Source organism: Canis lupus, chromosome 5 (genome assembly GCF_048164855.1).
Source record: "Canis lupus baileyi chromosome 5, mCanLup2.hap1, whole genome shotgun sequence".
NCBI lineage: Eukaryota > Metazoa > Chordata > Mammalia > Carnivora > Canidae > Canis > Canis lupus.
The window spans coordinates 30,524,868-30,551,694 of NC_132842.1; the positions used below are offsets into that span (position 1 = coordinate 30,524,868).

The 26,827-nt window shown below is 43.5% G+C and overlaps 1 protein-coding gene and 1 long non-coding RNA gene across 4 annotated transcripts in view; one reads left to right on the forward strand and one right to left on the reverse strand.

Moving 5' to 3' along the window:
- LOC140633422 (uncharacterized) overlaps nt 1-21,693 on the reverse strand; it is a 74,781-nt gene extending 53,088 nt beyond the window's left edge. The window contains exon 1 of the long non-coding RNA XR_012031037.1: nt 21,476-21,693. This is a non-coding gene — a long non-coding RNA (uncharacterized lncRNA). The remainder of the gene's footprint in view (nt 1-21,475) is intronic.
- The window catches only part of IL2RA (interleukin 2 receptor subunit alpha), a 55,278-nt gene extending 29,563 nt beyond the window's left edge, over nt 1-25,715 (forward strand). For 2 of the 3 annotated variants that reach the window (XM_072825913.1, XM_072825915.1), the window contains exons 2-8: nt 9,529-9,711; nt 11,844-11,954; nt 14,120-14,326; nt 16,067-16,147; nt 16,591-16,662; nt 17,736-17,802; nt 24,674-25,715. In XM_072825913.1, coding sequence (XP_072682014.1) covers nt 9,529-9,711; nt 11,844-11,954; nt 14,120-14,326; nt 16,067-16,147; nt 16,591-16,662; nt 17,736-17,802; nt 24,674-24,749 — 797 coding nt within the window. In that variant the 3' untranslated portion in view covers nt 24,750-25,715. Of the gene's footprint in view, nt 1-9,528; nt 9,712-11,843; nt 11,955-14,119; nt 14,327-16,066; nt 16,148-16,590; nt 16,663-17,735; nt 17,803-21,251; nt 23,141-24,673 lie in introns of those variants that run through there. The other variant, XM_072825914.1, reaches the window with a different exon arrangement.
- The last annotated feature ends 1,112 nt before the right edge of the window (nt 25,716-26,827 follow it).

Here is a 26,827-nt window from a genome sequence, read left to right on the forward strand (position 1 = left end):
GCTCTTTACCTGTTCTTAGCTCTGGATCAGAGAAGGTTCAGTGCTTCTAAATTCCAGGAAAGATGCTTTTATGGAAATGAAGTCTGTGGGAGAAAGAAGTTCTGGAACTCCCCTCGTCCCCATATGATGGATGTCCTTAGATATTCAGGCAAATTTGGGATGACTCTGGGAACTTCCATGGTCTTATTTAGAAAAGCATATCGTCATGTAATTCAACAGTTTTTAAGGACACAAAGTTGCCTCAAAAGCAATTTGCCTTAAAAAAGATGTAGGTGTTTAGAAACATTCTCGGTTCATGATTAAGTTGTCAGATTCCGAATGCTTCTGAGGTCAATCCTTGATTAGTTGTGCTAATGAATAATTACGAGAGTTGCTAAGTATACTTCTTACTGATTTCCCTGAGGGCAGAGTGAGAGTGAAGTGCAGTTCTTAAGTGTACAATTTGATGAGTTTTCAAATATGTACACCCCTGTGATCAACATTTCCATCATTTCCTGCCTTCTTACAACCAGTCCCACTCACCACAAGCAACCACTACTCTGATTTCTTCGTGTGTACTGTTTCCCGTCTTTTCGCAAGCTTCATACAAAGGGAATCAAACTGGATGTAAGATCTTGTGTATATCTTCTTTTGTTCAACACAATATTTTTGAGATTATTTAAAGCCACTACAAAGATTTTGTACAAGTCTTCTTCTAAACATATGCTTTCACTCTTCTTCAATAAATACCTTGGAGCGGAATAGCTGGATCATAGGGTAGGGAGGTAGCTAGTTACCTTCACTGAAAACAAAACAACTACCAGCTTTCCGAGGAAGGGTATCATTTTACACTCCCACCTCCTCTCCCACTTCTGTTGTTGTCAGTCTTACCTCTAATAACCTTTCTGGGTGGAATATTCCATGGAGCTTTCCAGTTTGCTTTTTTTTGATGTCTGATGATGTGGAGCATTCTTTCAAGTGCTTGTGGATAATCACCTGTCTTCTTTGGAGGAGTGACTTGTTCAAGTCTTTGTCCATCTATTTAGTGGGTTGTTTGCCTTTTGGTATTGATTCATAGTTCTTTAGGTAATGTGGACACAAGGCTTTTTGTCAGAGGTATGTGCTGCAAACACCTGCTCCCAATCTATCACTTTTTAAAAATTTTTCTTAATATCTTAGGATGAGCGGAAGTTTTTAATTTGCTTTTCTTTTACAGTTGGTGTGTCTTGGCTCCTCTCTAGGAAATTGTGGCCTATTCCTAGTTTGCAGAGCTATTTGCCTTAGTTTGCTCTTAGAAGCTTTATAGTTTTAACTTTTATGTGTGTAACTATCATGGTTAAATCTAAGGTATGGATTTTTTTATGTTTATATATAAAATAAAATTAATTTTTGTATGTGGATTAAGGTTTTTTCCCCCATAAATTTATCCATTTTTTCCAGAGCATTTGTTGAGATCTTCCTGTCTTCATTGAACTGCCGTGCATATTTATAAAACAATTAACTGAATGCACATGTGTGAGTCTATTTCTGGCTTTTCTATTCTGTTCCATTACTCTATTTGTCTATCCTTCTACCAGTATATACTGCCTTGGGTACTGCAGCTGTATAGAAAGTCTTGGTATCAGAAGATGTGAATTCTCCAAATTTGTACATTCTTTTTAAGATGGCCTTAGAAATGCTAGGTCTGTTGTGTTTTCAAAGAGGTTTTAGAATCAACTTGCCAAATTTCTATTAAAAAATGCATTGGATTTTTTAAAATTATGATTGTATTAAATTTGTTGATCAGTTTAAGGTAAACTGATGTCTTTTTTTTTTGAGCTGATGTATTTTTTTAATGAATCTTTCAATCCATAAACATTGCACATTTCTCCATTTATACAGTTTTTAAATTTATGTTGGCAATGTTTCAGTGTTTTCAGTTCAGAAGTCTTACAAGTTTTTGGAAAATATATTCATGAGTATTTCATTATTTTTGATACTATCATAAATGAAATTGTTTTAAAATTTTTTAATTTTCTAATTGCTTACAGTACATAGAAGTAACCACAAGTGATTTTTGTATCTTGAGACTCTAGGTTTACCAAGTTGTAGTAGTTATTTTTCAGATTTTTTGATAATTTTCTATAAGCAATCAAGTCATCTGTGAATACTATTTATTTTGAAATCTACTTTCTGATATTAATGTAGCCACCCCAGCTTTCTTATGCATACTTCTGCTAATATATCTTTATATACATCTTATTTTCAATCTATCATTGTCTTTGTATTTAAAGTATGTTCTCTTATAGACAGCACAGAGTTGGGGGCCTGTTGTTTTTCCAGTCTGAAAGTTTCTTTTTTTTAAAGATTTTATTTATTTACTTATTTGAGAGAGAGACAGAGAGACAGAGAGAGAGAGAGAGCACAGAAGCAAGGGGAGGGACAGAGAGAGAAGCAGACTCCCTGCTGAGCAGGGAGCCCAATGTGGGGCTTGATCCCAGGACTCTGAGATCATGACCTGAGCTGAAAGCAGATGTTTAACTGACTAAGCCTCCTGGGCACCCCTGAAAGTTTCTTTTAATTTATGTGTTTACTTTATGTTTCAGAAAATTACTGATATGGTTGGCTTTAAGTCTGCCCTCTTGCTACCCTGTTTCCCAGGTGTTCCATTTGGTTTTGTATTCCTCAGTTCCTCCTTTTCTCTCTTAATTTTGGCTAACCAAAAAAAGTATTTTAATACTCTATTTTATGTCTTCTATTGCCATTTTAGCTACATACTTTGTATTATTATTTGGCAGTTTCTCTAAGCTTTTCAGTATGCATCCTTAACTTATCATGATCTCTTTAGACATAATATTGTATTATTCCATATATGATACAAAAGATTTATGATAGAAACATTCCACCCACCCCAATTTTTATACTGTAGTTATTTTATATTTTACATTTACATGTGCAATAAAACTCACCGTGCACAATTATTTTTATTTTAAATAGTTCTCTTTCAAAGAATTAAAAGATGATCTTTCCATTTATCTAAAAATTTACCAGCACTCCATTCCTTCCTGTAGATCTGTATTTCTAACTTGTAATATCCACATAGCCAGGAGAATTTCCTTCAGCATTATCTTCTACAACACAGGTGTGCTGATAATAAGTTCTCTAAGCTTTCGTTTATCTGAAAATATATTAGTTTCATCCTCATTTTTTGAAAGATATTTTTTCTAGGTAGAATTCCAGACTTATGTTTTTTTTTTTTTCTTTTTACAACTTTGAATATGTTCTGCCATTGTTTTCTGACTTCCATTATTGATGCTGAAGAGTTAGCCATTATTCACTGTTGGTCCATGTAGTAGTGTGTCCTTTTTCTCTGGCTACTTTTAAGATTTTCCAATTATCTTTAGTTTTCAGCAGTGTGGCTATGATGTATATAGGTATGGTTTTCTTTATATTTACCCTGGTTGGAGTCCACTGTTTGGAGCACCTTGGAACTGTAAGTCAATTTTTGTCATCAAATTTCAGACATTTTTGGCCATTATTTCTTCAAATATTTTTTCTTCTCCATTTTTACTCTCCTACTGCTTTGGGACTTCAATTAAATATGATAGACCATCTTATATTATCCCACAGGTCACTGAAGGTCTATTCAAATTTTTGCTTAAAATTTTTTTCTTGGGCAGTCCAGGTGGCTCAGCGGTTTAGTGCTGCCTTCAGCCCAGGGTGTGATCCTGAAGACCTGGGATTGAGTCCCACGTCAGGCTCCCTGCATGGATCCTGATTCTCCCTCTGCCTGTGACTCTGCCTATCTCTCTCTCTCTCTCTCTCTCTGTGTGTGTGTTTGTGTGTGTGTGTGTGTGTGTCTCATGAATAAATAAATAAAATTTAAAAAATAAAAATAAATTTTTTTCTCTGTCCTCGTCAGTTTGGATAATTTCTATTGATCTGTCTTCAAGGTGTGATGAAGCTCATTTCGGATATTGTAATTTTTAGTTCTAGAATTTTTATCTGGTTCTTTTTTATAGTTTTCATTTATCTTCTGAGATATCTTATCGGTTCACTCATTATGGCCGAATTAGTAGTTGACAATTTTTTTACTCAAAGAGCCAGAAAGCAAATATTTTCAGCTAACAGACCAAATAGTCTCTGTTGCAACCACTCAACTCTGCCTTTATAGCACAAAAGCAGCCACAAACAAAACGTAAATGAATGAGTATGGGTTTGTTCCCATAAAACTTTCTTTATAAAAATAAATGGCAGCCAGTTGTCTGCTAATTCCAAAATCTTGGTCATTTTAGGGTCTGTTCCAATTGATTCCTTTTTACAAATGGGTCACACTTTCCTATTTCTTAACATGTCCAGAATTTTAAAAAACTTGCCAGATATTATGAATTACACATTTTGGAGAGTCTGGAATATGTTGTTTTCCTTTAAGAGTTATCGAACTCTGTTCTTAACAGGAGTTAAGTTGCTGGTTCCTCCTCCTATCTGTCAAGTTTGGTTTTAGTCTTTATAAAGGTGGGTCTGTTTGGGGGAGTATCCAAATTCCAGCCATGCCAGCATCCTAAAACTCTGCTTTTTTCCCTCCTCAGGTCAGTGAGACCATGGCTCTGCTTGGGTTCCACTTTGGTTCTACCTGGCAGGAAAGTGGCCATGAAGGAATCCATGGCAATGGTGGGGTTCACTTCATGTTTCCCTCTTCTCGAATCATAACAGACATTGCTACCAAATGCCTGAAAACACTTTTTGCACATTTTGTCTTGTTTTAAAGTTGTTTTCAGCAGGGGGGGAGGGTAGGTTTTGGTACCAAAATTTTGTCATGGCTGGAAGCAGAAGTCCTCATTGCTTTTTTTTTCTTCCCTTCAATTATTTTATATAGCTCAGGGAATGTCCATTCCTCATAAGTTGCTCCTTTTTAAAAATTTGACTTTATGGATTAAGGTAATTTTAGGTTAACAACAAAACCAAACAAAAGCTACAGAGATTCTTCATATACTCCTGATTTCATTCATGCATAGCTTCCCACATTATCATATTATCAACATCCCCCACCAGATGGTACATTTGTTTCAGTTGATGAACCAACATTAACACATCATTATCACCCAGAGTCCACATTTTACATTAGGCTTCACTCTTGGTGTTGCACATTCTAAGGGTTTGGGCAAATGTATAGTGACATATATCCACCATTATAGTAACCTACAGAGTATTTTCACTGTCTCAAAAATCCTTTTACTCTGCCTATTATTCATCTTTCCCTCCTCCCTAACACTTGGCAACCAGGATCTTTTTACTGTCTCTATATTTTTGTCTTTTCCAGAGTGTCATATATCTGGGATAACACAGTATGTAGCATTTGAAATTGGCTTCTTTGACTCAGGAATATGCATTTAAGTTTCCTCCATGTCTTTTCATGGCTTGATAGCTCACTTCTTTTTAGCACTGAATATTTTATTGTCTGGATGAACCACAGTTTACTTATCCATTCACCTACTGAAAGACAGCTAAACATAGCTTCCAAGTTTTGGCAATTATGAATAAAGCTACTAAAAACATCTGTGTGCAGATTTTTGTGTAGACATAACTTTTCGACTTCTTTGGGTAAATACCAAAAAGTGTGATTGCTGGATTGTACAGCAAGAGTGTGTTTAGTCTTGTAAGAAATTGTAAAACCCTCTTCCAAATAGGCTGTGCTATTTTACATTCCCACCAGCAATGTATGAATGTCCCTGTTGCCCCACGTCCTTGCCAGCATTTGGTGTTCTGGTTCTTGGCCATTTTTAAAAGGTATGTAGTGGTATCTTGTTGTTGTTTAGTTTGCACTTCCCTGATAACATATGACGTGGAGTACCTTTTCATGTGCTCATTTGCCATCTATATACCTTAGTGAGGTAGCTGTTCGAGTCTTTGGTCTGTTTTAAAAACCAGGTTGTTGGGGGCCTGGGTGGCTCAGTCAGTTAAAGCATCTGTCTTCAGCTTGTGTCCTTATCTGGGGGTCCTGGGATCAAGCTCCACATTCTCTGTCTCCCTCTGCCCCTCCCCTCTGTATTCTCATTCTGTGCTCTCTCTCAAATAAATATATAAAATCTTTTAAAACATTAATTTAAAAAATCAGATTGTTCACTTTCTAATTGAGATTCAATACTTCTTTGTATACTTTAGATAATAGCCCGTTAGCATATATACCTTTTGCAAATATTTTCTCCCAGTCTGTGGCTTGTTTTCACTGCCTTGGCAATGTCTTTTGAGAGCAGACATTTTTTTTCTTTTAATGAGGTTCACCTTCTCAGGTCTTTCTTTCACGGATTGTGCCTTTGGTGGGGGTGCATATAAAAAGTAATAATTAAATCCAAGGTCATCTAGACTTCTCTGATCTTCTAAAAGTTTTATAGTTTCATGTTTTACATTTAGGTCTGTGATCCATTTTGAGTTAATTTTTGTGAAGGATGTAAAGTCTGTGTCTGGATCCATTCCTTTCCATGTACATATCCAGTTGTTCCAGAACGATTTAATGAAAGGACTCCACTTGCTCCATGGTATTGCCTTTGGTTCCTTGCCAAAGATCTGTGACTATACTCATCTGGGTCTATTTCAGGACTCTCTCTTCTGTTACATTGGTCTATTTGTTTATTCTTTCACCAATACCACATTGTTTTGATTACAATCAAATCAATGATAGTAAATCTTGAAGTCAGGTAGTAGTGTAAGTCCTTCAACTTTGTTCTTCAATATTGTGTTGGCTATTCTGGATTTTTCCCCTTCATATAAACTTTAGAATCATTTTAGAATCAGAATTGACATCCACACAATAAGTTACTGGGAGTTTTATTGGAAATGCATTAAATCTATAGATCAGGGATGCCTGGGTGACTCAGAGGTTGAGTGTCTGCTTTTGGCTCAAGACCTGATCCCAGGGGGATCCCTGGGTGGTGCAGCGGTTTAGCCTTTGGCCCAGGGCACGATCCTGGAGACCCGGGATCGAATCCCACGTCGGGCTCCCGGTGCATGGAGCCTGCTTCTGTCTCTGCCTCTCTCTCTCTCTCTCTCTCTCTGTGACTATCATAAATGAAAAAAGAGAATCTTTAAAAAAAAAAAAAAAAAAAGACCTGATCCCAGGGTCTGGGGATCAAGTCCTGCATCAGGCTTCCCTCCATCAGGGAGCCTGCTTCTCTCTCTGCCCATGTCTCTGCCTCTCTTTCTGTGTCTCTCATTAATATATTAAAAAAAATCTTTTTTTAAATCTGTAGATCATGTTGAGAGGAAGTAATATAGTGGCAATATTGAATCTTCCTATCCATGAATGTGAAATATCTGTCCATTTATTGAGTTATTTGATTACTTTTGTCAGAGTTTTGTAGTCTTCCTCATATTGTCCTTATAGATATGTTGTTATAGTTATACCAAAGCACTTTATTGTGGTGCTGCTAATAGAAATGGTATTGTGTTATTAAGGTCAATTTCCATTTGTTCCGTGCTGGTATGTAGCAAAGCAATTGACTTTTGTATATTAGCTTTGTATCCTGTAACCATGCTAAAATTGCTTATTAGTGCCACAAGGGTTTTTGTCTTTTCATTCAGCCTGTCTATGTAGACAATCATGTCATCTGCAGAAAACCAAAAGGTTTTATTTCTTCCTCATCTGTACATCTTTTATTTCCTTTTCTTTTCTAATTGCATTAGCTAGGACTTCTAGCACCATGTTGAAAAGTGGTGATGAGAGGGAAGGAATATCCTTGCCTTGTTCTTTAATTTTTTTATTATTATGCATATCTTGTCTTAGCAATAGGTTTACCTTCTGATACTTAAAACATAGGTGGGTACTGATATACAAGTACCAGTGAGTGGTACTGAGGATATGGACTGTAGAGAGAGATGACCTTTTGCAGAAGGATAAGGTTGAAGGTAAAATTCAGCCCAGCCTCCATCTGAGGTACCATTCTCCTTTCCTGAACAGAGGAAAAAAGGAAGGAAGAAGAACAGGCATCTATTCTGTGTCTATTAAGTATGGGGTGCTCTGCAAGTTACCTTTGAATGTTATTTCATACAATCTTTAAAACAAACAATAAAATGATGATGATGATGATTATGCCCAGTTTACAGAAAAAGTGGGCAAAACTCAGGTAAGTAAAAGGAATGACACTATATACCTAGTAAGCTGGTAGAGCTAGGATCTAGAAGCCCATTTTTCTCCCCTTTCCACCATGCTACCTTTATTGCCTTATTATGATGATTATATGATTACCAGTATTTATTGAGTATATATGTTACATATTCCTTTACAGTCACTGGCCCTTTGAGCCATTCAAATTATTTCTATTTAGTTCCTTCCTGGTCAGAGGTGGAGTGAGCTGTCCACACTCTCCTCATCTTCTGTTATTCAGGAGATCAGGAGTATCCTGAGTCTTGGATGAGGGTAGCCTTCAGTATGGCAAGATGCTGGGCACAGTGTAAGGACAGAGAGAGTGATGACTAATAAGCAATCGGTAGACTATCATCTGTGAGCAATGAGTGAAGCAACCAGCCTGGATTTAGTGCCTATACTGGTGAATGGAGAGGCTGTCAGTGCTTTCTCAGATTTTCCTGCTTCTGTGATTCTTCCTATCCACTTTCTTTATCTAAACTGTGGCTTTGGGATCCCTGGGTGGCGCAGCGGTTTAGCGCCTGCCTTTGGCCCAGGGCGTGATCCTGGAGACCCGGGATCGAATCCCACGTCGGGCTCCCAGTGCATGGAGCCTGCTTCTCCCTCTGCCTGTGTCTCTGCCTCTCTCTCTCTCTCTCTGTGACTATCATAAATAAAAATTAAAAAAAAAAATAAATAAACTGTGGCTTTTCCCTAAAAATCTAATCTCTTGAAGCAGGACTTATTGCAAGATACACAATGGATTCATTTTTCTCATTTGAGCAGTGCCTTTCCACCCACCTTAATAACTTGGGCATTTGGCCACTATTTCAGGTGTCCTTGGTGGGAAACCAGAGTCCATTTTGGAAGGGCTGAGAAAAGGTCAAGTCTTTGTGGTATGAGAAGGAACTTGGTAAAGTCAGAGATGGGTAGGTGGGTGAAAAATACACATTTCTTACTCACATCCAGACTTTGGGTGAAGCACTTTATATATATTTCTCAAAAAGCAAAGCAAAGAATTTATTATAGAAATTCTGACAATCCTTATTTCCTGAAAAGTATTTCTCACAGATGCATGTTGTCCCTCAATTAAACTTACATGGCTTTCCTCTCTTCCTTTTCTCATATCATTTGGTCCTCTTCTCTCTTTCCATACTTGCTCAGCATAAGGCATATTCAGAATAAAACCTCATTCATTTCTATTCATTTAGTTTGAATTATATTGTAAGTTGGACAGGAACTTGATTGAAGTCAAATTTTGAACCATTTCTGATACAAAAGTTTCTAAAGGACAATGGCAACAGCCTAGGGTTCTCTCTGGGAAAATGTGGGGTACCCATAAACCTTTTAAATAAAGTGAAGAAATGTGTGATGAAATCATTACATGGTTAAGTATGTGAGTGTGTGACTGGAACCTCCTGAATTCCTAACATGCCTCTTTTTCTTTGCAGACCTCTGTGATGATGACCCACCAAACCTCAAACACGCCACATTCAAAGCTCTCACATACAAGACAGGCACGGTGTTAAATTGTGATTGTGAGAGGGGCTTCCGCAGAATAAGCAGCTACATGCATTGTACAGGAAACTCTAGCCATGCTTCCTGGGAAAACAAATGTCAATGCAAAAGTATATGTAAGTGTTTCCTTTTGTTTACCGAGGGAAATAGAAGAACTCTAACAAGAGGGAAAGAGCTTCAGCTTTTGTTCACTCAGCCCTATAGATGAAAACTGGGCAGCCCAAACTCTACAATAACTCATCTTAGTGGTTTCTGGAAAATAATTCACTAAACAAATGTTTAAGAAATACTTCCCAGTTCCAAGGAGTGATCTAGGCACTCGGGATACCCAGCACTCAAAGAACTTATATTCTGCAGGGAAAGAGGGTACGGATGTTATACTAATAATTACTGAACAATTAGAAAATAAGTCTAATTCATGGCAATGTGAATGCACTTATTGACACTAAAGTATACATTAAAATGATTAATATTGTTTTACACTACATATATCTTATCACAATTTTTAGAACTAAAAATTAAAAAGAATAGTCAGAATGCACCTATATAAAGAATAATAAAAATAATAGCAACCCCAGTGAGTATCTACCTGTAGGGCTGTATTAACTCTTTTGCATTTTGCTTTCCAAAGCTCACATCTCCTATCACCCGTATGCTGACTGGTGACATAGACCTATCCTAACTCTACCTCCAGCAACATGGCAGTGTGAAATCCCAACAACTCCCCATGGCTCCTCTGTCCCCTCTCCTCTTTAGTGTCCATCTCCACAACCCTAAGGAAGAAGGTCTGGGCAGAAAAGTGGAGGCAGTGGGTGAGGCATTTCCTTCCCTGATGAGAGTAAAAAGGGAAAGGAAGCTCATGCCACTGAATTCCAGAGTCCTACCTATTACCGAAATTTTCACTCTGGCTGCCATGGGCTCTTTCAGGCATTTCTTTGGAGGTAAATATATGGTCAAGCAGGAAGTATTGTCAGTTCAGTGTCTTCCCAGCCCAGTGTCAGGAACTGACATTCCAGAGCATGAGGAATATTCCCCCAAACACCCCTGTCCCCCAAATATTGCTGTCTCTTGTTCCAGTCCTGCAAGACCCTGGCTGGGCTTGGGAAAATCAAGAAGAATAACAATCCCGTAGGCAGGTCAGTCTGGTATGTGGCAAGACCCCAAATCTTCATTAGGGAAGCAGAAAGGAAGAGAAGGCTATTCCTTTCAAATTTCTTCATTTCTGGATTTCAAAACCTGGCTTGAGAGCCCTGTGGCCCTCAATGTTGAATGTGATTGTAATCGGTGATGGACTAAGGGTCCTGAACCTCATCGTTGCTGGTGAGGCTGAGCAGAGAAGGCCACTTGCTCAGAGACTGTGGGTGGGTCACCTCACTGGAGTGGAATGTTGAGGGAATGACCCCCGACGGGCTTTCGAAACCTAAGTTGATCTACTTTTGCTGGTGTATGCTCTTCTTTGAGTCCTGAAAGCCCAATTTCTCTACCAGGTGTTTTGTCTACTCTGTGATAATGGAACACAGTGAAACGTGGTGGGTCCATTTGTCCTTTTGTTTCTTACCTCTGGAGATGGTGTCTGGGAGCCACCGTGAGTTTTGTTTCAGCCATGCCATGCATGGACTCCAAGGTCTGGAGATGGCTGCTCTGCTGAAGCATCCTGCTGCCTCTTTCCCCAGCAGAGCCTCCCCAGACTCTCAGCTAGAATCCCAAGCCCCTCGTGGCAGTGCCCATACTCAACTCCTTTGCCAAAGTCTTCACGGTAGAGAGGAGTATGGTAGGAGGTTTCTCTTGTCCTTGCTTTAAGATTGAGTCCCTTCAACTTACAGATTAACTGCTTTAGGGAGGTAAGGGGAGAGAGTGGGTTCTGTGTCACCTCATTCCTCACTGCTATCATGCAAACGCCCACGCACCAGGGTGGCAGGTGGATAGCCAGAATGGAGTCCCTTTTGGGGAGACACACAAACACCAGAAAAATCTTTCAGTTCTTTTAGAAACATGTAGTAGGCCACACACATCATGCACAGGAATACTCTCAGGCCAGTGCTGAGTCAGGCGTGAACAGTTGCTGCTGAGAGCACCCTAAGGACAGGGTGTGGTGAGGTTCCTCTTCGTAATTCCTGCACCCCGCTACTGCCTGGCATGTCACAGGCAGTGGAAAGGCACTCTTTTTGAATAAAAATGAGTACACAGAGAGGTTTTCTATTTTAAGCATATGTGAAGTTACTTGCTTCATTCTATCCATATTCTCTAGCCCCAGAGAACAGAAAAGGAAAAGTTACCACTAAACCTGAGGAACAGAAGGGAGAAAACCCCACAGAAATGCAGAGCCAAACGCCGCCCATGGACGAAGTTGACCTTGTAGGTAAGAGGTGAAGCTGAATGGCTGTCTGGCTGACTCCTAAGGGCCAACCCTTCTCTTGTAGGGATATTGTGTGTTCCGCAAAGTAGGAAGGTCTGTCCCACTATCCTCCTCTTTAAGGATATCAGGTAAACAGGAACTATTGTGTCATGGTCGTAAGCTGTAGTACAGCTCAGCATTTCAAGCCAACCTGGGCTCTGGACTTCCTTGGGTTTGGGAGCTGGCGGGATAGAATTGAGCTCAATTCAATTCAATTCACGTGAACTGAATTCCAAGGCATATGTTGGGACTAACTATGCCCAGCACCATAGCCAACTGTCTCTGCCCTCGAGGAAATGCTTGGTTTCACCCTTAAATACAAGACAATCAATGCCAGCAAAGCAATTTACTTAAAAATGTTTCTGATAAACAGGGCCCTAAACTACACTGTGCCATGTCGGTGAGTATGAAAGCTGCAGACAAGCACCTCCTAGCTAGTGGGCTGTGGGTGAGTGAGCACCGTGGCCACCCAGCTGCTGCCGTGGCTCTAAAATGAATCACGTTGAAGTCAGGTCCTCACATCAGGAAGAACTAGAGCCCGTTAGGAAAACCTGAGCTTTGGGGCGACCCACTCACCTTTATAGGACCCTATTGTCCTATGTTGATTTTACTACCTTACCAAAAAACTTTACCATCTTGTATATAATTTCTTTTGAATCCCACAACCCAGTGAGTCAGGGAGCAGGATCATGACTTCGATTTACTGAAGAAAATGAGACACAGAGAAGTTTAAAAGACTTGGCTAAATTTACATTTAGGAGTAAGACCTCAGGTCTCCTGAAATATACGAAGGATCTTTCTACTGATTACTTGTTTCAGATTAATTTTATTTGCAGCTTCCATTATTAAAAAAAAAAAAAAAGACGAATCCAGGGGCACTGTTTGCAATATGATGTTTTTATGTTGTTCCTCCAACCGTGGGCTGAATGGCATTTCAAAAACACATTCAATTGTTTGTTTTTCTCTCTTTTTCCCATATTCCTCTGAACAGTTATTTCAAAGTTTCTCAGAAGGTCAATGTTTGTTGTCCTTATTCAAGAGACAACCACTGGTTCTGGCCACAGATCTTCTTAACGGGATGTTTTCATTTGAAAGAAGCAAGCGTAATTTAAACAGGTTCAGACCACTATGGATTTTATTGGCTGTAAAAAGAAATTTTATTCTGAGACGAAAACACCAGTTCAGTCACGATTTGCAAGGTGTTACACTAGAGCAAAACACTTGGGGCAGGACCACTCTCAGCTTCCCGCTGGAGCTTCCGTCTGGAGCAGGGGGGTTATATGTAAGATACTTTGAAGGTCATATTGGGTATTCGGATCGTGGAAGGTCTGGAGGGTCAGAGCATAAGTGTAGCCTCATGTTTCTGGGGAGACAGGAACCATGGAGACATGTGGTTCCATATATCCAGATTTGGGGTGGGGTAGGGAATCCTGAAAATATATCAGAGCAGGACATGATCACTGGGGTGAAAGGCCAGTCAGGCTTGGGTTTTCGTTGGGCGAGTGAGGGCACAGGGAATTTTCAGAGGTTGTGGCAGGGCTCACATTGAGCAGACCTTAGGTGTGGCTTGATGAGAGATCAGGTTCCATTTGCCCGAGATTCTCTCAGCCCTTCCTTCTTTCTGGCTTTGGCTTTATCTCCAGGCCTTCAGCCATGGCCCCAAGATGACCAGCAGCCACCACCCGAGGATGTGCCTCCTCACTTAGCAGTGGAGACCCAGGGTGGGCTTTGTATTTCACGGGCCCCAATGGGCTTGAGCCCACCCTTATCCCTCCACTTGAGAGCCCTTCCCACAGCTGTCCACTTATGAGAACCCTCGCCGTCACCACAAGCAACTGCTGGTTCCTCTGTGTCCCCACAGCAACTGTCTGTTCCTCAGAGATAACACTCAGCGCATTCTGTATCCAGATGTCTTCCTCATTCGATGGATTATCCACTCCCGCAGGAGTGACGGGGTCTGTGTGCCTTCCCACAAAGTGCTTGGCGAAGTTCCTGACACACGGACGCTCTCAGTACATATTGGTTGAATAAAAGAAAGAATGAATGAGGGGACAAAACAATAAGAACCCAGGCCCAGCCTCTAGGAAGAGACAACTCAATTCACTCAGAGCTTCCTTCCCCTCTTCCAGGTCACTGCAGGGAGCCTCCTCCCTGGGAACATGAAAACTCCAAGAGAATTTACCACTTTGTAGTGGGGCAGACACTTCACTACCAGTGCATGCAGGGATTCACAGCCCTCCACAGAGGTCCTGCCAAGAGCATCTGCAAAACCATCTTTGGGAAGACCAGATGGACGCAGCCCCCGCTCAAGTGCATAAGTGAAAGTCAGTTTCCAGGTATGGGGGCACCTTCTGAATCCACCACACTGCTTTTTCCATCGGGCTGACCGGAGTAGAATTCCTGACCCATAAGCAATGTGACTGCGGGCAAACCACTTCATCTCTGTGGGCCTCTGTCTTCTCTCATTCTAGAAAGTAGACTGGACAAACTAGGGTCTCTACCACCTAAGGTCCCCTGCACCCTGAGTGAGAACAAATAGCAGAAGGTGGAGGAGGAAGGAAGATCTCTCGAGTGTTCTAAAGCCCCCCAGATACTCAGATGCTGCCTCACTAGTGATAACGCTGCCCCTTCCCAGCAGATCCTAAAATTCGGCTTCTTCTAAACGACCAAGACTTCCTCTCATTCATTCTGGCCACCCGCACACTTCTAATTTGCTGCTATGCGACGTAAACTCATTATTTGTACAGTGCTCCACTGTTAGCATGCTCCCTCTCCTTGTGTAATTCCCACCTGAGCTTTGATAAAAGTGCAGGGAAGGGGCTTATTCAAGCACGCATGTGCACACATGCACACACACACACACTCATTCGCATGTATAGACAACGCACCTATGTTGAGGGTTTCATTCTGAAAGTGTATTACCATTTTTATAATAAAAAACCGCTCACATTTAAAAATAAGTGTTACAGGTTTCTTAGCTCACCACCTATTGGTTCTTAACCCTTCTGGGAGTTTCCCTGGGTGGAATCTGAAACCACCCCTACAGGTGGAGGAGTGCAGGGAGAGACCAAAGGGAGAGGCAGGCCACCGCTGGTAGGTGGCGGTTTTAATAAGCAAAGGGAACTTACTTATGAGGCTCGTGTTGGGGTGGCAGCAAGACGAAAGGAGCCCCGTGCTCGCCTGCCGGATCCTAACTGGACTGGGTCACATACACCCTGCAGGTGCTCTCCCCACCACATCACTAACTCAAGGCTGTGTCCTTGGAGCAGCCCCTGGGAGCAGGAAAGGCAAGCGGGACCCACATTCCAAGGACAGGGGACGAGGGGAGGAGCCTCTGAGTGCCTGGGTCCAGCCCGAGGGTCAGCTGGCATATGTGTCTTTTTTTATTTTTTAAGATTTTATCTATTTATTCATGAGAGACACAGACAGAGAGAGAGAGGCAGAGACACAGGCAGAGGGAGAAGCAGGCTCCAGGCAGGGAGCCCGATGTGGGACTCGATCCCGGGTCCCAGGATCAGGCCCTGGGCTGAAGGCGGCGTAAACCGCTGGGCCACCCAGGCTGCCCTGAGTGTGTGTCTTTTTGATGACATTCCCCGACACCGCCGCTTCCCGCACCCCATGTCCTCCTCTGGGGCTCTTTGGGGGCCACTGAGCTTCCTTCCCACAGTGCGCCAGGGTGTGTGTGCTTCCCTGTGAAAGCGTGACAAGGCAGGGCAGTGTCCTGGGTAACTGGACGCCCCCACAGGGACAGGGAACCTGTCCTTCTGTGCCTTCCTACTTCCTCCCAGGTCTCCCTGGCATTTGTGTGACTATGACCTGTCTCTGAGCCACAGGTGGAAACCAGGGCGGAATAGGAGGCTTGGGGAGACGTGGCTCAGGACTCCAGAGCTGGGATCAGGGTCACAGTTCCCTCTCACCCAGCTTTGCGGGCGAGGTGACCCCTGATGGGGAGCCGCACGGTGCGGGGGCCCCCGACAATGTGACTCGCTGAGTGTGTGTGGGGTCAGCCGAGGCGGGCAGGCCGGGGTGCACTGAGACCCACGTCCCCCTCCATCATCACTCCCTGTCTCCCCCAGATGACGAAGAGCTTCAAGCAAGCACTGATGCTCCTGCTGGGAGGGACACTTCGTCTCCCTTCATAACGACAAGTACTCCAGGTAAGGCTACAATCTCTGGCCCTGAAACCATCATGCAGGGGACCAAGCGGTTTGCCTCGCGGAGCCCGGCCCGCAGCTGCGTCAGGGATGGGCAGGCCCAGACGACCTCCCGGCCCTCACACGTGTCAAACGCGGGGCGCCTGGGTGGCTCTGTCAGTTGGGCGACTGACTCTTGGTTTCGGCTCAGGTCTTGATCTCAGGGTCGTGAGATCGAGCCCGTGTGGCCTCCACATTCAGTGCAAAGGCTGCTTATGTTTCTCTCTCTCCCTCTGCCCTCCCTTCCCCCCCTGCTCACTCTCTTTCTCAAACAAGTAAGTTTTTTTATTTAAAAAAAAAAAAAAGAACACAAAACATGTCAAAAGCAAGCGTCCGAAAGAGGAGAAGCCAGGCTGAGTGGTCATCAGCACACACCGAGCATATTCTCTCTCGTCTCTTCTGCACAGATTTCCACAAACACACAGAAGTGGCTACAACCATGGAGTCATTCATATTCACAACCGAGTATCAGATAGCAGGTGGGTCGGGGGCGCTTCCCCTGCTGACGACACCCAGACAGACTGGGGGTATGTTGCTGGCTGGGCCAGCGGGCCGGTGGGGTGGTTGATGAGTTAAAAATGCCCCCTCCTTACATTGCGTAGTAGTTACACAGTAGGAGACGAATCCGGGTGTTAGCCACATGGGCTCACAGTGGCCCCTAGAGTCAGCAGGGCGGGCCGCCTCAAACGAGCCCCAGGAAGCTCCTCCTGAGCCGATCCTAAATGACAAGGTATCCCATAAATGCTACAGGTGTTCTCTGGGAGGAGAGGAAAACAGGCTTAGAGCGTTAGAGAAAACTCCCGAGCCCCTCGAAACCGGGAGCTGAGGGTGGGGGCCCGGGAGGTGCCAGTGGAGGCCGCACACTTCCAGGCAGAGGGTAGGTCCCGGGGAGCTGGGGGACAGAACGGCGACCGCGGTCGCCACTGCCGTCTAGTGGACTGGCAGTTTGCCACGGGAGTGTTCCCACTGCGAAGAGAAATGGCGAGTAGGAGGCGTGCTGGTAGTCCTGCTTGGATATGTGCTCACATCAGCTCAGGGCCCCGTGTGCCCTAAACCTCCGCGGTTTGCGCGTCGGGCCAGGGTGCCAACTCCGTGTCACTGGAGCGGGTGCGGGGAGGCCCACGGTGAGCTGGGTGGCCGGCGGCGGCTCGGGGACCAGAGGCCCGCAGCTCTGGGGATGTGGAGACGCTTCCAGGGGACACTGTGTGGCATCTATCCTTGTACTTCGATGCTCCTCTGACCCATCGCAGGCCACTGCAGCCTCCTTGCCTGAGGCCCCTGAACCTTTCTGAAGAGCGTGCAGGTCAGGTCACTTCCCTGGGAAAGAGCCAAGCCCCCTGAGGAAAGGCGCCCTTGTCCTTTCCCATCTCCCCAGGGCTCCAGGGGACCCCGGCTCGGGGGGCCTCCTAGGAAATCACATCCGGGCAGGAGCAGCGTTCTGTAAGGGAGGGGAGAAACCCCAGCGTTCCCCTCTTGGGGAGACCCTTGCTCCCGGGGGCATCGGCCACCCAGCCCAGCGGGCGCCCTTGCTGAACTGCTTCTCTGTTGACAGTGGCGAGCTGCGTCCTCCTGCTGATCAGCATCGTCCTGCTGAGTGGGCTCACCTGGCAGCGGAGAAGGTGAGTCCCCTGCTGTCACCAAACTGAGCCCAGGCCCAGGCCCACAGGTGGAGCCGTGCAGGAGGGGCTCCTGGGCAGAGATCGCGCCCCCAGCCCACCCCACTCTCCTGGTAGCCCGCAGCGCCTCGGGGCCTCTCAGGGGCCCACTGGCCAACGCACACATCCCCAAAGTGTCCCACGAGGACTAAAGCGCAAGGGAAACGGGGAAAGCAAAGGAAACTAGCATTGCGTGAGCGCCTACTGTATGCCAGGCCTGATGCTTAGCTAATGAGCATTCTCACAACCTGATGTCTCAGAACATTTGAAATAGCTACAGGCTCCCCGAACTGGCAATGCAAACAGGATTGCATGGCCAAGGCCAAAACTACAACCCGAATCTAGAGCCCAAGACCCTCCTCCTCCCACCACTTGGCTAGAACAAAACCAACGGCACCATCCACCTGAGTTTATCTGCCTTGCGCTCCTCACCTACACCTACTGCAGACATTCAGACCAGAACCCCCTTGACAGGGTCGTGACCCGCCTGTGGCCTTAATTGCATTAATTCAGATTTTCAACCGTAGTTGCAGATTAGAACAACCAGGAGAGGTGGTATTTTTTTGTTTTTGTTTTTTTTTAAACCAATGCTTACTCTCTAACCAGAATCCCCGACATCTAGGCCTCTTTTTTTTTTTTTTCAGCTAAGATAAAATTCATCATTCTAACCATTTTAAAGTGCATGATTCAGTGATTTTGGGCAATGCTGTGTATATGCCAACCACCACCTCATTACACATTAGAACATTTCCATCTCCCCAAAAAGAGACCCTGTGCTCCGAATTCCCCATTTCCCCCATTCCCTGGAAACCACAAATCCAGTTCCCATCTCTATGGATTTGCCTGTTCTGGACATTTCATGTAAATGGAATCACACAGTATGTGAGCTTGCGTGGCTGAGACACTGGTATTTCACTGAAGCTCCCCAGATGCACTGAATACATACGCATTCAGTTTTGACAACTCTGCACTAGGGCCAGGGATTCTCAAACTTGAGGGGGCTTGTTAACCAGAATCTCCTGGATGGCTTGTTAAAACATGGACTTCCAGGTCTTACCTCCAGGGTTTCTGATTCAGCAGGTCTGGGGTGGAGCCTGAAAAATCCACATTTCTAACACATCCCCAGGTCATATTGATGCTACTGTTCCAGGCACCAAACTTTGAGAACCATTGCCCTACACAGACAGTATTAAGGACCAAGAGAGAGTGAATTCATTTCACACACAGGCCAGTTTCTCCCTCCCTTTAGAGAGTGGAGTGTAGACCTACTGTGTCCCTCTCCTGACTGTTGAGGACATCCCTAAAGCCTTCCACCACCCCCCGCAAGTGTGCAGTCTAACCAGCCTTGATACAAACTTCCCAGGAAGATCCCAAGAAGACACAGATTCACCCCCCCTCCAAACCCAGAGTTCTTAGATCCTATTGTTAGCCCAGACAGAGGAAAACCAGCAGATTTCCTTTATCATTATATTGATCGTCAGGCCCACAATGTTCTCCTCATCTGCCTCATGTGAATTAAAAAGTGCAAATTATTGTGGTGCAGAGGATCAGCCCCTGAACGTTGTTATATTAGGAACTGCTCATATACACACCTGACAGTCTCCCAACTTCTCTGCAGGATTAGCTGATTCCTGAGATGTTATTTTAAGGTAATGAGAGATGAGCTATGTCAAGTACTCAGTGCATTGTGGGAACTTGACACATGGCCAATCCCTGACAAGACTTAATACCTATCAAGGAAATTTTCATTTGGTGGCTTAAAGATTAGAAGCCGTCATACCCAAAGGGAGGAGGCTGTTTGGAAGTGGTTAACGTTTGGAACTTATGTTCTGACATAACGAACAGCCTGAAACTATGAGTTCCTACAAGTGCTCCCAGAATTAGTCTTCCTTCCAGGAGCCTCACTCTTACTTGGTCCTCAAACTAAGTCCTTCTGCCACCAGCTCTAGCTTGTGCAGAAAGCCTTCCTAGAATCTAATTTCATCTAATGGTGCCCTCTTGTGACCACACAAAAATCCTACATTTGACCTGTTTTTTGTTTTTTGTTTTTGGACGAATTACTAGGAGCCAGTGATAAACAACAGCTGTTGGCTTACCCCGGCTCCTGACAGCCAAAATTTTCCTAAATTTTTAGGAATTTTGTGAACTGCTTTTAGGCATCGTCGTTATCAAAAATTCAGTATATAAACATAACTAAATAGATTATATTAGAAATGGAGGTAACAGATGCTCAAAATTAACCACTTTCTAATTATTTTACTATTTTATTTGTTCCCAGGGTTAGTTTATATCTAGTTGTATCTGTATCGAGGAATTGCAATATGATGGTGTGCTACTGCATATTCCTTCCCAACTCTATAATAAGTTATGTCACATTGATAGCTCGAAACTGGGCATGTTGGGCGCTTTTACACCTGGAAATAAGCCAACTTTCTCAAAGGCTTTTAGAGTTGACAATGCCTAAGACCAGATAAAGGCAGGCAGGAGATGGCTGTTAAGGCGTGGGAGCATGGGGTGTGAAGGGGCATGACAATGTCTGGGGGAAGTCAAGAAGTTCTGAACACTAGGAGTTGAGGTGCATGGGCAGCAGTGACAGTGGTGCTATAGGGATGGACAATGACCACGTTATGGAAGACCAAGTCATATGGAGGGACTTAGACCCTATCCTAAGGGCAACAGAAGCTTTCCCTTGGGACATAGAGTAGCACTGGCCCTTCGGACAGTCTGTCTACAACAGAGGCTAGTTTTAAGGGACAAAGTAACCATGGTGGCAGTTATGATGTAATAAATCCACAAGAGAGACAACATGAGCATGAGCTAGGTCAGTGGGTACACATTAAAAAGAGGAAAAGAATCAAGAAATACATAAATGGGGTTCAAATGAGCGGGATTTGCCAGCTGATTGGCAGTGAGGGTTAAGGAAGATAGATGGCCCAGAGATGACCCCAAATTTTTGACTATGACAATCTATGGAACCCCTTAGCCACTCTACACTAGGATGAAATGCAAACAGTAGAACACCTTTTGGAGGATCAACCCCTAAGCAGAACCCATGCTGCATTCACTGAGACCCACTCAGCCTCCACACCTGTGACCACCCAGCCCTGGAACTGACAAGGAAATGGAGGAGCTTCCTTGGGCTCTTTCTCAGATCTATTCAATGCACATTGATTGAATCATTATGCTGTAGGAACCCTGGGGCAGCCAGTCTGGGCCTCTGGAGACATGGGGAGGCCTTGGGTTCAAATTTCAGCATGTGAGAAGGTAACAGGATCCAGGGATGGAATTTTAAGTTAGCCAGTGAATAGAGGTTTATGATGAATGCTCTACCCACAATGGTTTAGGGTGGGGATCACATTTTTTTCTTGGTGAAGTATTACACCTATGACTGTGACTGAGCTATATCACTACAGGAGGAAGAGTAGAACAATCTAGAAAACCAAGAGTGGTAAGAAGCCAAGAAGAGCTCACAGAAGTCATGGAGCACAAGAAAAATCAAGGAAGTCAAATGCTCACCCAAGAGGCCTCTCCTAAGATCTTTTGGGTTTTGGAAAAGTCTGATGTCACATGCTGAAACACCAGGCAACTGCAACCTCATTACAAAATCAGCTCTATAGTATCAATGAGTGAACCCTACCTGCTTCTAAGCAGCAGTTCCAAGGTCATTGGAGGAACAGGAAGGAGCGGCCAGAAGTGTAGGTCTTATTTTCATGTCTACATGGTCACTCAAGCTTGAACAGCATGGCACTCTCTGCACACCATAGATGGTCTAAAGAGAAGTAGCTTCATGTTAATTTCATCCTAACTTCCCCGTTTAGAAATCCCAAGGAAAACTCTAGGACGAATGTAAATAGACACACACACACACACACACACACTCCCTACCTATGTAATTGGACCCTGTCCCATGATCAACCCAGATCCTTTCCCAGCTTCTGGTTGATTAGCCCCTTCTCCCAACCACATTCCTTAATGAATGCCTTTTAAGTAGAACTCTGAACTGGCAACTCCGAACCTTTTCATCCTCAGTGCAGTCCTCTAAACTAGCCCCTTCCCACTTAACCTTCGATTTGAATCTCTAAACAGAAGCCATTGCAGAGTAATCTTTGGGTAACACTGGCAGAGGACAACCAAGCTTCTGTGGATCACAGAGCTTCTGTATTTAAAAGGATTTTACTGGAGGTATGCTGGGAAAAGAAGGGTTAACTAAGTCCCAGGTGATGAACTGTACCTAGTAAAATCCTCTACCTTGTACATTACTAATACATCCGTTTACGAGTTAGTCTCCGTGGGATTGCTATAAATGATGCTCTGGATTTGGTCTGCATGAATCTGAGGTTCACAGGCACATCATGTGCGAACACCTACGTTTCCTAATCAATGTCATAAAAGAACTGATAAGAGATCAAAACATTCAATGTTTATGGATGGAAGGAAAGAAGGACGTGGGGAGCAGGGAGAGAGATCACACTGGCAGGATGTAACATGGCAAAGGTCATCCATTAGCAGGCCTCAAACTGTTAGCAAAACAGTTAGCAGGTCAAATCACCTGGAGGCCCTGTTAGACCACAGCATGCTGGGCCCATCTCCAGGGTCTCCGAGTCAGCAGGTCTGGGGCCAGGCGGGGGGTATATACACTTGGAAGGAGTTCCAGGTGATGCTGCTGAGGCTGCTCTGGAGACCACACTTGGAGAACCACTGGATTCTACTTCTCTATGCCCACCCATTCTCAAAAATCACCTGAGTAAGGAGATTAAAGAAAGGTTTAAACCAGCCAGTTTTCATTTCTGAAAGGCCAGAAAAGTGTTATTTAAAAAGTGGGCGGGTGTCAGCAGGTCCATATCCAGATTAAAGTACGATTTTCTGCCCTTTCTATGAGTAGTAACCAAGTATAATCCAGATTCCAGTGTCCACATTCCATCCCTCCCCCAAGTATATGTTTTCTGAGTTGAGGGGCAACTCAGATAAGGAAAAAAAATTTTCTTAATGTTACTTATCTTGAGTAAAATTGAATTGAATTATCATTGCTCATTTTTTTGTTGGGGGAGACCTATTTTTTAGGGAGGAAATCAGATTTTTTAAATAATAATTAAGATGTTATTTACCTTTTTCACATTCATTCTAAGTGTATGAGTTTTCCAGAAACTACATGATATGTGATGATGTCATCACTCTGATGTTAGTTTATTACTGTTGTTTGTAAGAGAACTAATAAATAATATTTTTAAAATTTCTTGTTTTTAGTCTCTAAGTGTGATAGCACTAGCTATAACTACACAAATAAAAGCAGATAAAAGCTCTTTGGGATTCTCAATGCTCTTTTTTTTTCTTTCCCTTAGATACAGCAGTGGGGTGAGGGGTAGCCAGAAAAGGGAGTGGGAGACAGCAAGAATCCTAAGCAGATTCCATGCTGCATGCTGGGACCCCAATGTCAGGGCTCAATCCCACGACCCTGAGATCATGACCTGAGTGAAAATCAAAAGTTAGACACTCAACCGACCGAGCCACCCAGAAGCCCCTCCTCAATACTTTTTAAGAAAGTACAGAGGTCCTGGCTAATAGTTAACAAACACATCATCTTTGGTCATTCCAGAAATGTAAAACAAAACCACAATGAGATACCACTTCATATCCATTAAGGTGACTTTCAGCAAAAGGAAAATAACAAATATGGACAAGGATGTGGAGAAATAGGAATTCTTGTACATTGCTGGCGGAAATGTAACATGGTATGGACACCATGGAAAACAGATTGGTGGTTCCTCAAAACATTAAACATACAATTACCACATGATCCAGCAATTCCAAGAGAAACCCAAGGGACATGAAAACCTAGAAACTTGAACATGACTATTTATAACAGCATGACAGCCAAACATCCAAGAGGTGGCAACAACCCAAGTGCCCATCAGTGAATAAATCATGAGCAAATTGTGGTCTATCCATTCACTGCAATATTACTCAACCATAAAAATGAATAAAGTATTGATAAAAAAAAGTATTGATAAAGTATTGATAGATGGTACAATGTGGATGAGCTTCAGAAACATTATTCTAAGTGAAAGAACCAGAATCCAGACATAAAAAGTCACATGCTGTGTGATTCCTTTTATATGATATGTCCTATGCAGATCCATAGTCAGAAAGTATATTAGCGGTTAACAAGGGCTGGGAGAGTGATTATTTAACATTTTACACCTCAACCTTGTGAAAACACTAAATGCCACTGAGGTGTACACTTTTTATGGTTATGTGAATTTCACCTCAATTAAAAGAAACAAAAAGAGAGGTTCTGAGACCCAAATATTTGAGCATAGCTGGTTCCATTCATGATTCTCAAAGAACAGTCCTCAGCTCACAACAAAGGGCCAAGGTCTGCCTGCAGTTTTCATGGTGACTTACTTTCTAGTATTCTATTAAGTAAGCTATTATGAGACCCTGAATTTTTTTAAACTAAAATTACCATATTACTAAAGTTTCCTGAAGACTGATTCAGGATTCTATCGAGAATGTGAAATTTGCATAGCTTCCGGGAAGAATGCTATTATTGATAAACTGCTAGAATGATCTTGGGTTGGTTTTAGTTTTCAATTGCTGATACTCTTTCAACTAAATCATAAATTACCATCAGTACTTTTCACATAGGGGTAGTGTCTGATGGCCCTCAACACACACTCATCATAATCAATTTAATTTGTTTTGGGTTTTCTGACTTACTCATCATATGCAGTGATATATCTTTGCCTCAACTGTGTGGCTGGCTTATGATTTTCAAGTAACTAGGCTTTAAAGCACAAGTGTGTTCTTGTTTAAAAGTAATTGTTATGACTTTCAGTTTCCAGTCTGACATAGAAAGAACTTGGAAGCCACTTTCTCCCCTCCTACCAACAAGAAAAGTCCCAAACAACTGAAAATCAATGACTCTTCAGAGAATTGAAATCTGGGCAGACCTTTACCCCCAAATTGAAGAGACAGGTGGGTATGATGAATCAGAGTACTGGAGCAGAAGCCCAGAAACAGACGCGGGACGAGTGCTAAAATGACGAATTGCTGGAGGATCAGTGTGGACAAGTCTAAGACCAAAAACTCAAGTCACAGGAGCCCTACCCTTTCATGAGTTTTACCTCTAGAAAGTGTCTGAGGTTCTCACGGTAAAGATCAGAGAAAAATCCCCTCATGGTTTCATAGCGGGGAGGGGAAAAGGAACCATTTTGAAATGATTTACCAAAGGCCTGTCCTCAGGAGAAACTATTTTCCTAACTATCTTGGGTTTTACTAGAACCTAACCAATCAGAGAGAACAGAAATACCCAATCTTGACCTTCCTCCCACAGACGAAAGGGAATTCTGTGACTCCAACTCCTCTAGCCATCTATCCTACCTGAGGGGTGCAAGGAAAGAAGTACTGCCACAGGCTTCTCCCAGTCTTATGGGTTCAGATGAGGCCTCATGTCTGTACTGTGGACAGAGGATGTAAGGCAATGCTTATTTCCTTAAGCCTGAGCCATATTCCCCACGTCTAGAACCAAGAGTAGAACCAACTTCCCTCATTGGCTGCTTGGAGTGGACAGAAAAGTAAGACCCAAACAAAAAGTAGGTCATTACCAAGAGAAGGGAGAATAGAGGTAGGGAAGCAACCACGATTTTCTTTGTGCTTTTGCGTCCAGCCAGTATTATTCTACTAAGGAATAGCCTAAATGTTCACATCAGTCATACCACTATAAAGCTTAGGAAGGGCTAGGTCGGGGATCCCTGGGTGGCACAGTGGTTTAGCGCCTGCCTTTGGCCCAGGGTGGGATCCTGGAGACCCGGGATCGAATCCCATGTTGGGCTCCCGGTGCATGGAGCCTGCTTCTCCCTCTGCCTATGTCTCTGCCTCTGTGTGTTACTATTGTATAAATAAATAAATAAATAAATAAATAAATAAATAAATAAATAAATAAATAAATATAAATAAATAAATTTTTAAAAAAAGGAAGGGCTAGGTCAAAGCTCGGTCATGGGAGCAAGAGAGAAAATGTGGACAACAGATTTGTAGCACATGGGAGTTTTTAAGGATGTAGAAAGGCTCTTTTGATGTTCTCCCACTGATGATGTGCTAGGCTGTGCAAGTGAAATGGAGACTCAGGATCTGAGCCGCAGTACTAGAGGGCTGGAATGAATGGAGCAGAATGTTGAGTACAGGTTGGTCAAGGTCATCAAGAAGATGTGATTGCCAGTTGACAAGTGATTGGAGGCTTCGCCCCTCCTCCTGTGTTCTTGGAATGTGGGTTCTGCTCCACATTCCCTCTCCCAGAGGCTGCTCCAAGGACACAGCCTTGGAGATATTGATGTAGTGTTGACAACATCTGCAAGAGGTACAGGACTGACCCAGTGAGGGCTTCTTTATAAACTTTTAGGATGCAGTAGGTAGGTGTGGGGGTCCACTCGTCTTGCTGCCACCCAAGCTACATCTTGTATGCAAATTCCCTTGCTTATTAAAACTGCCACCCATCAAACTGTAGTGACCTGTCTTTTCCTTCAATCTCCCCCTTTCCTCTTCCAACAGACGCTGGTTTCAGATTTCACTGGAGAAGCTGAAAGTGAAAGGTTGCAAACCAGCTGCTGGGGACTGGAGAATAGGGCCTTGGGAATGAGGCATCTCAGGGAAATCCTGGGTTATCAGGTGACCTCTGTGTGGAGATGGGTGGCCTGTAAGTCAGATGCTTGTGTCCTGCCACATGAGTGTGGGATGGCCTGAAGACCCCAGCTGCTCTGAGGGGCTTGTTTGAGGAAGTACATGCTGCTCCTGGGCAGAGAAGAGAAGTGCAAGGCCTTGCAGTGGGCGGGCCTCTGCTGTGGGCAGTTCTGCTGGCCACTGATGCCCACCTGGAGGCTGAAGCTTGAGTCAGAAAGTTAGAACTATCCAGAAAGGACATGCTGGTATCCACTAGTCCACAGGCTTCAGCGGCTGGCAGATATGGTGGGAGAGCAGGATAATAAGTTAGAGG